The sequence below is a fragment of the Eleginops maclovinus genome, chromosome 16, assembly GCF_036324505.1.
Source record: "Eleginops maclovinus isolate JMC-PN-2008 ecotype Puerto Natales chromosome 16, JC_Emac_rtc_rv5, whole genome shotgun sequence".
NCBI lineage: Eukaryota > Metazoa > Chordata > Actinopteri > Perciformes > Eleginopidae > Eleginops > Eleginops maclovinus.
In genome coordinates this window covers 13368622-13383509 of record NC_086364.1, presented here as the reverse complement: position 1 = coordinate 13383509, position 14888 = coordinate 13368622, and the positions used below count along the sequence as shown (strand labels likewise).

Here is a 14888-nt window from a genome sequence, read left to right as displayed (position 1 = left end):
CATCATCATCAAAAACATACGTATCAATGGATGAGGTAAAGGCTTTTTCTCGATTGCAAACAGCCTCTCCTGAACCGAGCTGTCAAAGCTAACAGTGCAATACACATATCTGCAACAAAGAAGACTGTAGCTGTATTGCTCATGCAGCAACACCTACAAGGGAGCAGCCTGGATTTTTCCTCTGCAGAAGTTCAGATTCCTTCCATGCTGTGTTTATTTCCAACTTTCTTGCATTGAGGAAATAATGAGCATGGGCGAAATGGGTGTGTTCACCCATAATAGCAGTATCAAGGCTTGGGGGAAAAAAAGAAACAAATAAAGACTAGCTGCATGTGCAGTAGATGCACGCTTTTGTTTTTTTCTGATTACCTTTCTTACCAGATTTCAATAACCAGAATTGGGGATCGAGCAACAGAGTCATGTTATGGTGAAACATATTATGAAGAAATACATGTTTAAATTTCATTTTGAATGAATGTCAGCCAAGACAGTAGTTTAAGTGATTCATTTTTATGTTGTGTCTATGTCAACTACAACTTTAATGCAGCTTATTCCTGGACAAAAGGTCACTGCAGTCAAATTCTCATCATAAAGAGTTCTGTTCTCCCATCAGCTGGTGGGACAGACCATACTGGGAACATAGCCAATGGCAGAAAATAACTTTTGAATGTGGGTTATTGACACTCTACATGCATGCATTTCCATGAGCAGCTTAATAGGGTAAGTAAAAAACAAAAATAAATACTCATTCTAACTGTGTATGGGAGAAGTGTGACTTTTGCCCTTTGATAATTATCAACTATTCACATTCCTTTCTCTTGAGCTCAGGGTGAGCATGCACATCCTTGGGGATGTACCGTGGTTGCTTCCCCGTCATTACCATTGCAAAAGATACTGATTAGCAATCAGTGACGGAGAGCAGCTGATCAACTTGGAATACACTAGGTCACACAAATGGGTCAGTCACAAAAAAGACTCCTTCAGTGATTGCAGAATGTGAGAAAAACATTAGCACTTTTGGATCTATCATCAATGTCTAAATCATTTGAATAAAAAGTTATTCAAACCTAATATCTTTATTCAATCCCCATATACAATATTCCCATTTGCCTTTCCCAACAGCAGATGTATCTAATTTTGCATAACTGTCAGTAGAGGAGAGTGTTACTGTATCCCACCTTTTACCCGTGTTAGCTTGTGTATGCTTTTCATCACGTACAATTGTTTCCCAACTGTATGCACCTTCTAAAACCTTTATTTTAAGCTGCATGAGGATATTTTTTTGTTTAACATCCTTTGATATGTCAATGTATAATAGGCATTTTCTCTTCTCAATGACACAGCTTTTTATTATCAGCCATGCCACTTCTGATACCACAAACAAAAAATAAAGGATTGTTATGGGTTACACTGCTATTTGCAATACAGTTAATACGGTCTTGAAAACATTTATATTTTCTAGACTTATGTCTCAAAGGTGGGGTGAGACCAACACATTGTATATAAATGGTTTATATATATATATATATATATATATATATATATATATATATATATATATATTAAAGTTTTTAATTATGACTTCTTTTTCTGGTTTCTTTTTGTATCATGTGCCATTAGTGTTAATGACACTGACCCCGCCTTTAAGGGTGAAGGAAATGAGACTAAGGCTGTCTGAGTGGCCCCATGCTGGCAGCCTGTGTCTTTAAGGAGCCTGTAAAGAGGGCGTGTTCAAGCACACTACGGAGGCAGGAGGCATTGTACTGAGTTATTGCGTTTCAGAGTAGCAGCATCGCTTGTGAGGATGCAGAGAGAACATCAGTAACGTTTCTCAAATAAAAGAGAGGGATCTGTCTGTCAAACAGTTCCGTGGATTTCCCGAGAGGTTGATCTGAGCGCGTTACGTTTGCTTTCGTTTGCTGAATGCGCCCCCATTGTCAACCTGCTGGGGGCCTGAAAGTGAAGCACCACCCGGCTTTATGAATGGGGATGCTCGGTAAGTGCATGAGCTTTAATGTTTGTACTTCCACTTACCACATAAAATGTACCTTTTTTTAAATTTGTTTATACAGCTCAAATATGAATTTAAAAGAGCTGCTTTATTTATCGGTTTGGTAGAGCGCACGGTGCGCGAGGCAGCTGACGCTTTTGTGGTCAGCTACTTATTGTTCTCCTGCCATTGACCCACCCCGAATCACAGCTTTATTGTAATGTTAGTGAATGACTAGACTGATTAATGCAAGAGGGCTGTCAAATGGACACTTAACAAGACGTATTTTTAGTCCATGTAGCAGTTCTTTGTGGTGAGAATCGAGCGTGGCCTTTGTGTCTGCAACCCCTCAGCAATAACATTAATATGCGATAAAATTAGCTTACCTGAGATTGCTTTGTAGCTATAATAAAAGCCTTGGTTTCTTATGTTTGCGTTTCACATTTCCCAAAAATCGAACGCTCTCAAAGGCCACTTACGAGGACAGAAGGGAGCTTCTCAGTATTCGAAACTAGGCCAAGAATACATTTGGTGACTCTTTGCTTTTCGGTGCATATTAAGTGAATGTGACAACGTGTCTTTCTCAATTTCAACAATACTTTTAAACATATTATTTTGTAAACTGAGAATGAATTTATTTGGTTGATCAGGTGACTAAAAACCAAAAATCACCCACTACACACTTTGGCCTGTCAGACAGAGTATGCCGGTCCTGTTTGTCCAGTTCATTACCCACATAACCCAGAGCCTGTTTAGTTGGCAGGGCCTTTCCCTTTGCTTAGCAGGGTTTTCAGGATGGCATCTTTTCAGCTCATTGACTGGATAATAAGGTGATAGGCCTCAGGTCTGGAGGCCTTCGCCGCTATACTGATAAGAGCTCCTCACTCAGCAATTGTTTGGGTAGATAATGTTATCTGATGTCTCTTCCTGTGAGGCCAACTGGGTGGCTTTCTTTGTTTTTGCGGGTTAATGTGAAATTAGAACCGTCTAACACTCAGAGGGCTTCACGAGATGTCAAATATTTCTGCGTGGACGATGATGGAGTCAGGGTGACACAGCAACAACCTAACCTCATCATCAAGATGTATGTGTCACAGGGTTAGCAGGTTTAGCTTTTCCCCCAGAAGTGCTTTTGAAATGTCTTTGAGAACAGGCGACACATTTCTCAACCAGCCTGCACAGGTTCTGCTCCAACAACTTTCCTCTGTTCCTTAAATTACAAAGTGTCTAATTGCCTGCAGGAGACATGTGTTTAGTGCCCGAAGGTGAAAGTTATCCTTCCTCTGTGTGGTGTTGGACACTGTGCCAACCACTCTGGTATTGGACACAGCCCAGTGTAGACAGCATTTGCTGGCTCACAGCCCAGAACACAACCTGCTAAGGATTCAGTTTACTGACTTATTTTTTTAGATAATCACTGTCTCAAAATCCTTTTGCGGTGGGGCTGAAGTGCAACTTCAGTGTGTTATTTGTGGCCACTGAGTGTATGGTCCAGCACCCATGTTTGAACATGTCTTAGTTTGTGTGCTCATTTGTGGCAATGTGTGTGTCCTGTCCAGCCCCTTCACATTCCAGGAAATGCCAATATAAACTGTTATTTATTTCCTGGAATGCTTCTGAGGATGGTGATAGTAAACCACTGGATTATTATAGAGGACATGACGGGTGCTTTTGAGGGATGTTCAGCATAAGTATCATGTTGGGTGGTTGTCATTTCTCTTAGTTACTACCTGCGTGCAGATGTTACATACAAATCCTTAGTGGAAAATGTACAGGTTGTTAAAAATATATAATCTCCCATTTTATGGTGTGCTTGGGACAAAAAGCAACAGTTTATTAGTTTGCGGCCACCTACCTTTTTTATAATCTAGTATTCAAACATCAGCCATTGGCCGTCTCATATTTCAGTGTCTGAATGCTGTGTTTGTTCTTTTGTCTTTTGTTTGGTGCCATTGTTTTCTGGTCTGATCCAGCATGCTTCGCTTTGTTTGCTAGGCTGCAGTTGGTACTGTGAGCCGGAGGAAATGTTTATTCTTTTCTGCCATCCTGTTTCATTGTTTGATGTAGTTGATATTAGCATAGCGGTAGACAATGTCACTGCACAACATGTGATGATGATTTTTGTCACTGCCTGAACCCTTTTTGACTTGTGCTAATCCAGGGAATATTAAACCCTGAGAGGTAACAGTTTCACGATACATTTTTTATCCACTCAGAGAGAAACAGCCACAATGAAGAGTCGAGTGCAAACTTCAACTAAAAAAACACTTCCACTGTTTGTTAGCAGCTTCTTTGGCTTACCTTCAGTCTGTGCATTTTGTTGCTTTTTTCTGTTGTCTGACCCCTATAATTATACAGCACTGTCGCACTTTGAAGCAAGATTCTCTGCATCCCATAAGTTCTCTGCATTCTTTCCATTGAGAAGCCCAGGTTTCCACTCAAGCATTTCAAATTGTAACCTCACTGCTTCCCTGCAGCTCTTAAGAGGCACCTGGTTTTTCTGTGACAGTCTGTCCCCGGCGACGATCGGGACACCTGGGCCTGAGGTCCAATCTGTCATCAGCTGTGACTCAGCTACAATATCTGCTGTTGAGTTAACATCCGGTAATGTTCAGCGTCCAACATAAATTAAAGTCAATAAAGTTCCATGTAGTTGCTGAACACACAGTCCCAGAACTCGCCCACAGCTCTGAAGGTTATTACAATAGTGTGTTAATGGAGACATGAGCTGTGTTTGTTTGGTTAGCCCATCAGTAATACTGTATAATGGAGGACATCGAGGCCTTGTTTACGTTATGAGTGGCCAGGAAGGGCAGGCTGAGTAGATTTCCGGAGAGATGGGAGGGTTTACTGCCTCATTTTCTCCCTTTCCTTCCTGTGGACGTACCCCCTTAACACGCTCGCACATTTTTCTATCATATGTGTGGTACTGGTCTAATCTGTACTTTTGAAAAGTGTGCTACTGTGTCGAGGTTATTGGTGCCAAGACACTTATCTCAGAGGTCATTTTGTCAGATTGGCGCAATTCTGTGAATATGCAGTTAGATGTTGACCTCCCAGGTTCAGCTTAATGAGAATAATAAAGCTGGGAAGGTTAAGCCATGTCTTATTGCCAAATACATTCAAAACTACAAGGGCACTAGGAAGCACAGACTCCGCCAAGGCTGTTCCCATCATTTGTAAATACACTACATTTATATAGCCCTTTTGTAGTCTATCTGACCACTTCAAAGCGCTATACAACAAAAGGCAGCATTGACCTATTCATACACATTTGTACTAGGTGCCACCTGCTCATCAGGAAAGATTAACACTTACAAGCACCGCATATTAAGGGGTCAAACCACTGATGTTCCCATGGTGGAAAACCATGCTAACTGCTGAGCCGCAGAAGTCCAATAAGCAAAATATAATGCATTGTCCCAGATTCAAATTAAAAGCCGGGCAAGTATCTCTTTTTTTTAACAGACTAACTAAGAAAACCAAATTGTAACATAACCTCCTTGGTTAGTAAAGTAATGATATTAAGTGTTTATTTCCCGGCATACATTTGTGTCTCTCTCGCCAATGTCAACTTCCTCTCTGCTCATTCTCTCTGATTATGTTGAGACATTAACTTCTGGATTGGAGCCACTGTTTTCCCTCCCTCCACCCTCCACTTGTATTTAGATGCCATGCCCAGTACACAGATGACGTTGATGTCGAGCCATACTGGCTGCCATTTCAGTCCGATGTTTGGAACTTCAGTGCTGATCAGTGACAATAGCACACAGAGGGAACTGACAATAGTGTTTGTGTATAAAAAGGCATTGTAGATTTAGGAAAATTGTGTAGCTGTTCTCTTTTTTTACCCAAAAGAATGCTTTTCATTCTTCAAACACTGATATTGAGTATGGCATTCTTGTCTGTCATCTGTTCTTTGTGTCTGTAATAAAAGCTGTCAGTTTCACCAAAGCCAAAGATGGACAGAAAGAGATGGAGTGTTTTTGTCTGGAGGCTGTCTCAGCTGAATTCTAAAAGAGACGAGTCATCTCCTCTTGAGTATCACAGGTCAGCTAGTACACATTTGAGCCAAAACTGCTTAAGGTGTAATCACTGCCAGGAACCCTTTCATTAGCTGTTGGCTCTTTTGAAAGTCTCTCTGGTCATCATACATCACTTTTCCTCCTGTTTACCTCTGCTGACCTGCTCGTAAAGAGAGAATTTTATAGTTGACAGATCCCAGATGGATAATACAAAACTCTATTTACTCGTACATTCATCGACCAAATTCAGAATTTTATATTTAAACACTGATGAGTTTGATCTTCCTGCCCAAGTTGCGTTTCTCGAATGCTTTACTCACTGATCTAAGGATAGCTACAGATTTAGTTCTCATTTGTATGAATGCCAATTCAAAAATCCTAAGGGCACTTTTATTAACAGGGAAGCTCTAAAAATCTGTTGTGCTTTGATCCTTGCAGAGCAGAGTCTCCTGCTGGGTGAGGTGTGACATTCGCATATCAGACTGCTTCACACCAGCTTGCAAGGTATAAGTGGGGAGGGCAAAAACAGTGATATGTGAGGTTTTTTCTGTCTTCGTTTGAGAAATACACACATGGGCTTTTTTCTTCTCATCTGTGAATGATGTATTGGTGTTTATTTAATCTTCTTATAATTAAGGGTGCGTCTCTCCTTCCTGATTTGATTATATTTCTATCTAGGGCTGCAGCTAAAAATGATATTCATTATTTAGGTCTCTGTAAGTTATCGGCTCAATTAATTGATGAGTTTTTTTTCTAAATAATTAACTACTTCCCCGGGCCGTCAGTGGTGGCTTCCAATGTCTTATTTTGTTGGATCAACACTCAAAATAAAAGTCCACCAAATATTCAGTTTTATAATTCATAACCCTCATATTGGACAAGCTGGAAAAACACGTTTGATATTTCTGCTTAAAAATGTTGTAAACATTTTATTGGATAAATTAATTTTTAAAAGTGGTATAAAAATATTTGGTCACAAAAAACCCAAAGCAAACCCTCACAGGCCAAGGGTGGTCTGAATTTCACCATCATTTTCAACGTTTCACAGTTGCAGATCTTTGATTTGCCTGCTCTTTAGACCACGGAGGATTTACACTTTGATCAAAATGAGCCCTTGGCTTTCGTGCTGTGTTGGAAGTCCATGGTGGGGTGGAGAGAGCCAGGAAAATGTGTTGGCGGGGGCAAGATGCCACCTTTTAGATCGCCTGTAGGTCAACGATTTGATATGAATCAAAACAGCAAGCAAATGCGATCCCATTTAGAATGCCCTAAAGTGCACCATTTAAGCAACAGCTAAATCTGGCTTTTATGCGAGCAATACGGCTTTATTTGTAATTTTTCATTAGAGCACTGTGTTTACTCTCATTGCTTTATTTACCTCGGAGGGCTGCATCAGCTTCATGTCTCTTGTTCCCGGTCGGTATGATTCAGAGATAATGTGATTTCCACTGTTTGTCCTTGGGCTGCTGCTCCTATTATAAATGAGACATTCAGCTGCACTAACTGAGTTGCATGGCAGATACCTATCTTCTACAGGCCATTTGTCAACTCAATTACTGGAACGTGTGTATATGTGTGCTCCCCTAATAATGAACAGTAACCTTTGCTTGTGTTGCTCTTAAACATATGGCAATGAATGAGAGTTTAACTAACAAATGGGGCATTTCCAAATGGTATGGCCATCAGTGTTTTACAAGCAGAGCAGTTTAAGAAGTTAGTGAGACGGCTCATCCTCAGTCCCTGTTTTATTTTCTAACAGATTTGGGTGCATGTGGCCTCCCACTCCCCAATGTCTCTTCACCCTCAGGTCATGCGGTTGTCATTCCAGGTCAGTGACTCTAAATGAGGCAGTTACAAAGCCCCCATCACTGTAGCAGCAACCCTCCGCAGACAGTAGAATACACACTGAACAAGTTAAGCACAAAGAAGATTAATCAATACTCAATTAGGGAAACGGTCCATTAGTGCGTGTCTGTGAGTGATCTCTTGTGAGAGTGTGATAGAATTGACAGGAAACTAACATTTGTCTTAAACACAAATTATCCAGGTTAAACAAGAGCCTGGTGTCTCGCATATCAATTCACTCCTCTGATGAGGTGTGTTGTTAGCTAAGCTGTACAACTTTAATTGATGTCTGTAGACGATGTAAATGATTTTGTGTCATGGTTTAAGCTTGGTATTTTCACTTCCTGTGATGTAGCATTTCTCTGAAGTGTTTGTAAATGACTGCAGCATTTCCTTTGAGATCCAAAACCCAGGTTGCCGTCTGATTTATTGCTGCCTCTTTTCACCCCGCTCAGTAAAAGAACCCATTTCTGCGTAACTTCTTCTTGCGTTATATCTGTGCTTTTCCCTCTGAAGAAGTGGGTGTGTGTGTTTTATCTTCCCACAAAGTAGTGGCTATAACTGTATGATATATATATATATATATATATATATATATATATATATATATATATATATATATATATATATATATATATATATATATATATATATAAAATAAATAAATATAAAAGCAGCTTTAGAACCCTCCTTAGACCCAGGCTAGGTATTTATATTGATAATTGAGTTATGTGATCTATAAACAGAGCTGACATTACATTTCCCGTGACATAAATACATTTGGGGGAAATGGGTTGGAATATCATTTACATGAACAGATGAGAGAAGTGAGGCAGCATTGGCGATGGTTTGGAAATGTTCCCAGTGTGCTCAAGTTTATCAGTGTGTGAAGACATTCATGCACTGCTGCTTTTTACTGACAAGTTGAGAAATACCACATCCACACACCAAGACTGGTCAGATTCATATGTCATCCAAAGGGGAGGGGGGGTGTGTGTGTGTGTGTGTGTGTGTGTGTGAAAATGAAAAGATGCAGATGTGCTCGTCCTGTCTGTTTCTGTCCCACATTCCGTGTCTCCTCTCCTGCTGCAGCCAGACCTTCAGTGTTGGGAGAGTCTGTTTATAAAGTCAATCCTCCCGCTGTGACCCCGTAGTTCCCACGCTAACTGCTGCCTTCTCAGGCCCTTTTCCGCTTTTTCGTTCACATGTACGCTCACACGTGCATGCACACACACTTTCACAAAGATGCACAGAGCTATAAATATATAAAGGCTGTGTATCACATAGATGCTTCTGCTAAAGGCCTGTGCCTGGTTTGGATTTAGCTGAGGAACATTCTGTATGGTGGTCTGTAACACGTTTCTGCACCCATGTCCCTGCAATGGGCACTGAAGCTTTTCAGCCTGATCCTGGCCTAGGGGAGTGTGATTGTAGGAGTGGGAGGTGGGCTTTCATCGACTCCCCTCTTTCATCTGCTGGTTGTTTTTTCCTTGCCTGTTTATGCCACCCAGAAGCTAACTAGCCAGAAAAAAACATTGTTTTTTTGGCTGGGTGTGAAATATTCCCCTCTCATTATTTCCCCCCAAAACAAATCATTACATGCAGCTTTAATAATAAACATGTTTCTGCAAAATAACAATCTTGTTTGTGTGTTTTGGCACAAGCGTTATGTTCATGGAAAGTTTTCACATGCTGTCAAAGTCAAAAATGCTGTTATCTCAAATGCATACTTTTCTCTCACTATAGATACATTCATTTCCTTGTCCACAGTACTGAAACATTTGTATATTTTTATGAATTCCAATTTTTTTCACAACTTTCAAGAATATTTACAACATGGATGAACGAGTGAAAACATAAGAGGCATCCCGTTCAAAGCGTGTATTCTACAAGCTCTCGGTTGACACAGGAGGCGGCCATGTGTTGCACTTGCATGAAGCCATAAGCCTTCCGCAGCCTCTGACAGGAAACACTGTTGCTTGCAGGAGGGTGTTTCCATGGAAACCAAAGCAGGTGAGGGCATTAACAGGAAGAAGAGTAGAGGCTCAGCTGGCAGAGACCCTGGGGGTTGTGTGGGGGGTGGAGACAGAAGAACGAGGTCAACCCACTTTAAAGCCTGTCACATTAAACACCCTAAATCTCCCAACGGCACTACCAAAAACAACTCTGGTGCGACTTAAATATATTTTGAAAGCTTGCCTGTGAGAAATCCAAACCCAAGGTTAAGGTGCAAACTTTTCATGATATTTCTGCGTTAGCAAACAGCACAGAGGTGCACACCAACCGAAGGCAAGGTAAGCGTTTTCTTTAGGCCGGCTTGCGGTAACCATAGAGACTTTCCACTCACAAATGACATGCATGTGTGTCGGATGTCTGTCAGTAGAAACTGCTTGCATTTTTGCAGACCACCATGACAGTGTTCTTTTTTTTCTTTGTGTTTTATGAGCTGGAGATTTATAGCTAATTAGACATCCTGCTCCTGTCCTCCAGTGCAGCACCCGCGGAAACAACAGTGAGTGCTGTCGGCCTGCGGTGAGGTTTCCTCTGTCTCGGCTGCAAGTTTCAATAATGCAGGGACACGATTTCTATCAGCTGTCAGTAACAAAGCTCACTGGTCTTATACACCATCGTCTTAGAAGAAAAAAATGGCTAGGAAATCATGTCTCTGATCACAACTTCTTCTGTCTTCAAACAATGGTGAATAAAATATTCGATTGTGAGTAGTATACTTCTTATTGAATAATTGGCTTTATCTGTGACTACAAGATTATTTTTAACTCATACTTTCATTGCCGTTCAGTCAAAGTTGAGCTTCGCACCAGAAAATCCCTGGCAGCCCTCATCCATCCTTCCCTGATCCATCTTGGTCTGTGGTTGGTGTTTTGCTCTCAATTATAATGCAGTCAGAAGCAGAATCCTGTGGTGCTACTCATGTCTTTTTCCGAGTGCATTTCAGAGGTCATCTCACAGAGATGTTGGAAGAGTGCTGTTTATCATTATGGAGCTGCATAATTGGTAGCTTCAGCTCTTGTAATTAGTGGAACATATGAAATTCTTAGAAATGTTTTTATTTACTTGATGGGATGAAAACGCTGGGTGTGAATATTCTACACAATGTAGTGTTTCTTTTAAAAATAAATATGTCTATAGGTTTTTCTTCATATTAATAAATCTGTTTGTCATTGAGGTGATAATAAACAGCATGTCTCTTTTTAGATTGTGCATTACATTTTGGCAGCTATGTTTACTTTAATGTCTTTGAGTTTAGATTAAAGGACACATTTATTTTTATATAATTCTTACATTTAATTGATTTTATTCTAATTTTTCAGGTTCCCATGCTAACTGCAATTGAAGAGTCAATTATCACCTCAACGTCTCTCACAAGGATTATATAAACAAGATTTTGAAGGTTTTTTCTGACTTAAAAAAACAAACTCATCAGCCACCATGCCGATCCTCAAACAGCTCGTGTCTGGCACCTCCCAGACCAAGCGTCGCATGGACCTGACCCGTGAGATGATCAGTGCCCCGCTGGGCGACTTCCGCCACACCATGCATGTAGGCCGGAGTGGCGACGCGTTTGGAGACACATCCTTTCTCAGCACCCGCTCAGGAGAACCTCCCCCTGAGAGCAGTTCCCTCCCCCGCTCTCCCCGGCCCAGCCTCCTGTCTCGCACCTTCAGGAGTAGCAAACGCTCCCAGTCGGTAAACAGGGTTGACCAGCAGAGGGACATCCTGGACACCCCTGGAGGGTCACCTACCTATGTGAAGAACGCCATGTCACTGCCCTTTCTCAATGATGAGGACAGAGGGGACAGTTTGGTGGCAAAGAGTTTGTCCTCAAGCCCTTTAAAGCATCACGGGGAGGTGGTAGATGGGAGAGGCGCAGCTGCAGCTTCTCACTTTCTTGAGCTGGAAGAGAAAAGCTTCGGGGAGCTGACTGAGCTACCAGAGAACTCGTACCACTACGGCGGTGGCATGAAGCACGCAGAGTCAGTGATGTCTTTCCATCTCGACCTGGGACCCTCCATGATGGGGGACATCCTCGGGGTGATGGAGAAGGAGGATGACGATCTCGGCTACGAGGAGGGCAAGAGCAGCGAAGGCCGTGCCTCACCGCCACTCAGCATCCACGGTGAGGAGGAAGATAGCGTGGTGGGAGAGAAAGATGGCGATGCAGAGGAGGAGATGGAGGAAGAAGAAGAAGAAATGAAGCTGCAGGCCTCTATGCAACCAGCCAGCTCTGTAGATCTGGGGCCTGAGCATGGAGGCCCCTACACCCCAGAGTACACCCCCGAAACTCTGCCCAAACACTTGCAGCACCTGGACAGCTGTTCCATGTCCAGCTCTGGCTCTGCTGCCCTGGATGAGAAACCGAACTGCCAGACGTATGCAGGAGATACAGACAGCGCCACCTTCTGTGCCCCGCCAGAGGAGGAGAGCAACTTCTCATCTTTCTTGGAGGATGAAGACGATGAGATCCGCTTGTGAAACTGAAGTCCACTGAAAAAAAATAGGGACACAGCTCTGGAAGTGGTTTATGTGAAAATAGCAAGTCCTTTGACAGTTTGGATTTGCACTTGAACAGAAATAAGACACTTTCGTCTGTTGGGTACTGTGGGAATGGGGCTGTGAAAAAGAGGGAGAACTCTTACTTTGTAGGTCCGCAAGGAGAGAGTGACTGCTCCTTTTGAAAGAGCCCAAACACCATCTGTCAGAGAGCCTTACCCTCCACTGTCAATCTGTCTATACCTTTTTGAACACTGAGGGAACTGACATGGAAGAACAGCCACTCTGAATATGGAACATTCCAAAAGTAAGAAGGGAGGAGGAAGAGTTAGAAAGAACATTTTAGGGGAAACACTTTCCATAAATAAAGCTCAGTTCATCCCTTCTGTCTCTTTTCTCTCATGTCACATGTGCTTTTCAAATTTGGTTTGTCTTTCTTCTTCATGTTGTTGTGTTTTCTCTCACTGACTGTGGGACATCATGAGGCCTGAGCTGAACAGAAGGCCTCTGTCACCACAGGATTTCTGCTGGTGATCTTGTCACAATAAAGGGGGCTGTGTTTGTCACTGGAGTGTGAAGCCCTGCCTTAAGCCCCTTTCATCTGAAAATATTATATTAAAGTGCCATAGATCTGTCAAAGCTTTTTCCTTATGTAACTCTGGGTCCTTGTGACACTACTCAAAGGCTGCAATATCCTGCTGTAAATCTAGACCACAAAGCTCAGACCCCAAATTATCAAATTCACAGGCTTAGCCTCTGTGTACATTAAAGAAAAGCAGATTTGTTAAGCTAATTGAGATACATTGGCTTGTATTAACTGAAGCATTGTGTCAAGGTGTGAAGAGGAGTGTGTAAAGAGGGATTTTCCACTGAACAGATTATTTCCTGAAGAAATAATAATCATGATTGAACAGTTTTCAGATAACTGACACAAATTAGCTTCCTTCTTATTATTAATGTTTCCTTTCAAGTTGAAACTGAAAAGTTTGGTAACCACTTCCTTCCTTGTTCTCATGCGCCCAAGCAGCTACAGTGGTTCAACTGAATTGTGTAAATGATCTTGATTTGTTCAGTGGCTGCCTTACTGTTTCCACTACTACTCATGGTGATAGATTTAAGGTATGTTTTCTTTAAAATCAGTGCAGCAGGCACAATTTAACCAGACACTACTAGTATTTGGTGTTTGTTTTATCTTTGAAAAAAAAGTGCTTTGTTATTCACGATTATATGTTGATGAAAAGGAAAAACACAGCCAGCAATAGATGCAAGGGCATAAAAAAAATCTATTTTTATGCAAGTTGCATAGTCATTGCAGCTTGACTGTATCTCTTGCATCATTAGAAGCCGCGGCCAGAAGTATCGAGGCTCAGTTGCGCTGATTGATTTCACTGCCTTAACTGAAACTGACAGACGTGCCAAATCCAAATTTTCTAGCCAAAAATAATTTTACTTGTGAAGCCCACTTTTGGGAGAGCCTGTCAAATCTGTCTGTCTTTGCTTCTCTGTGTGGGTAATCACTGTTGAAATTTAAGTGTAAGGCAGAGTTCCAGCTCATAGATAAAAATAATAATAAAGAAGTGTTCCTGGTTGTGTCAAATCATGAAGGGGAACAAGTAAAATAAATCATTTGTATAACTGGATATTTATATTTCCAATTACTCAAACACTACATAATATATTCAGGTAATTTCTAGGGTTAACAACCTTGTGCGAATGCCAGTTGTCTGTGTTGCCCTTTCTGTGTAATGTGTATTATGCCTTCCTCTGTTTACCTTTTTTTCTGTATTATTCAAAATAACCTATATTTTTCAATAAAAGAAATCCCAAATGTCAACTTCTTTTACTACCAATTTGTCTCAGTGCATCAGAAGATAATAGAGTTTAAGTGCTACTCAATCAGCAACGTTAACAAAGGAATTCCTTGACTGCCTTCTCCATTTCCTGCCACTATTCTTTGATTCCCCCAGCAGAGGAAGGAAGGAAGCAATTGAAGTCTAGTTGGATGTGTCTCTGAAGTATTGGCTATACAAGTTGAGAAGCTGTGATGTGTGTATGCTTATCTGTGTGTGTTTTGAAATTAAGTTCAGACCCAAAGGAGCACGGCTACATCAAAGCAGACACTGAAGAGGTGAATGGAGGAAGGAAAAGTTATCACAATGGAGAATATTTTGTCGTATACAGTGAGGATGGTTAGTTCTTCTCTCCATGCTGACTGGAGGACGGATGATTCTGGCTGTCGGGTAAGATCCAACTTATCCTCAGACTTAAAACTGTTCTGTCACTTTTGATTTTACATTACGCTTTCCACACACTAGTAAAACCCCTAACGGTAAGGTCAGGGAACAGAGCACTCTGTTTTGTTAACACACACTGCAGACAGTTCAAGGTCTCAGCCCTGCATCATCCCTCCACATTAAAACTGCATGCTGCAAACACGGCATCATTCTTCTTTGGTGTCCTTTTTTCAATTCAATCATTCATCTCCACTTCAGGGGATCTTTAATCTCCTTCCACTT

The 14888-nt window shown here is 41.5% G+C and overlaps 1 protein-coding gene across 9 annotated transcripts; it reads left to right on the top strand.

The window, feature by feature from the left end:
- Nucleotides 1-1721: 1721 nt before the first annotated feature.
- Nucleotides 1722-14206, top strand: cdc42ep4a (CDC42 effector protein (Rho GTPase binding) 4a). 9 transcript variants are annotated; one of them, XM_063904568.1, is made up of 3 exons: nt 10414-10557; nt 10661-10726; nt 11193-14206. In XM_063904568.1, exon 3 carries the CDS (start codon nt 11311-11313, stop codon nt 12352-12354), a length of 1044 nt encoding a protein of 347 aa, XP_063760638.1. In that variant the 5' UTR covers nt 10414-10557; nt 10661-10726; nt 11193-11310; the 3' UTR covers nt 12355-14206. The 9 variants fall into 9 exon arrangements, with proteins under 9 accessions (XP_063760629.1, XP_063760637.1, XP_063760631.1 ...); XM_063904564.1 differs by having other exon boundaries at nt 10661-10733; XM_063904566.1 differs by having other exon boundaries at nt 10414-10576.
- Nucleotides 14207-14888: the final 682 nt, after the last annotated feature.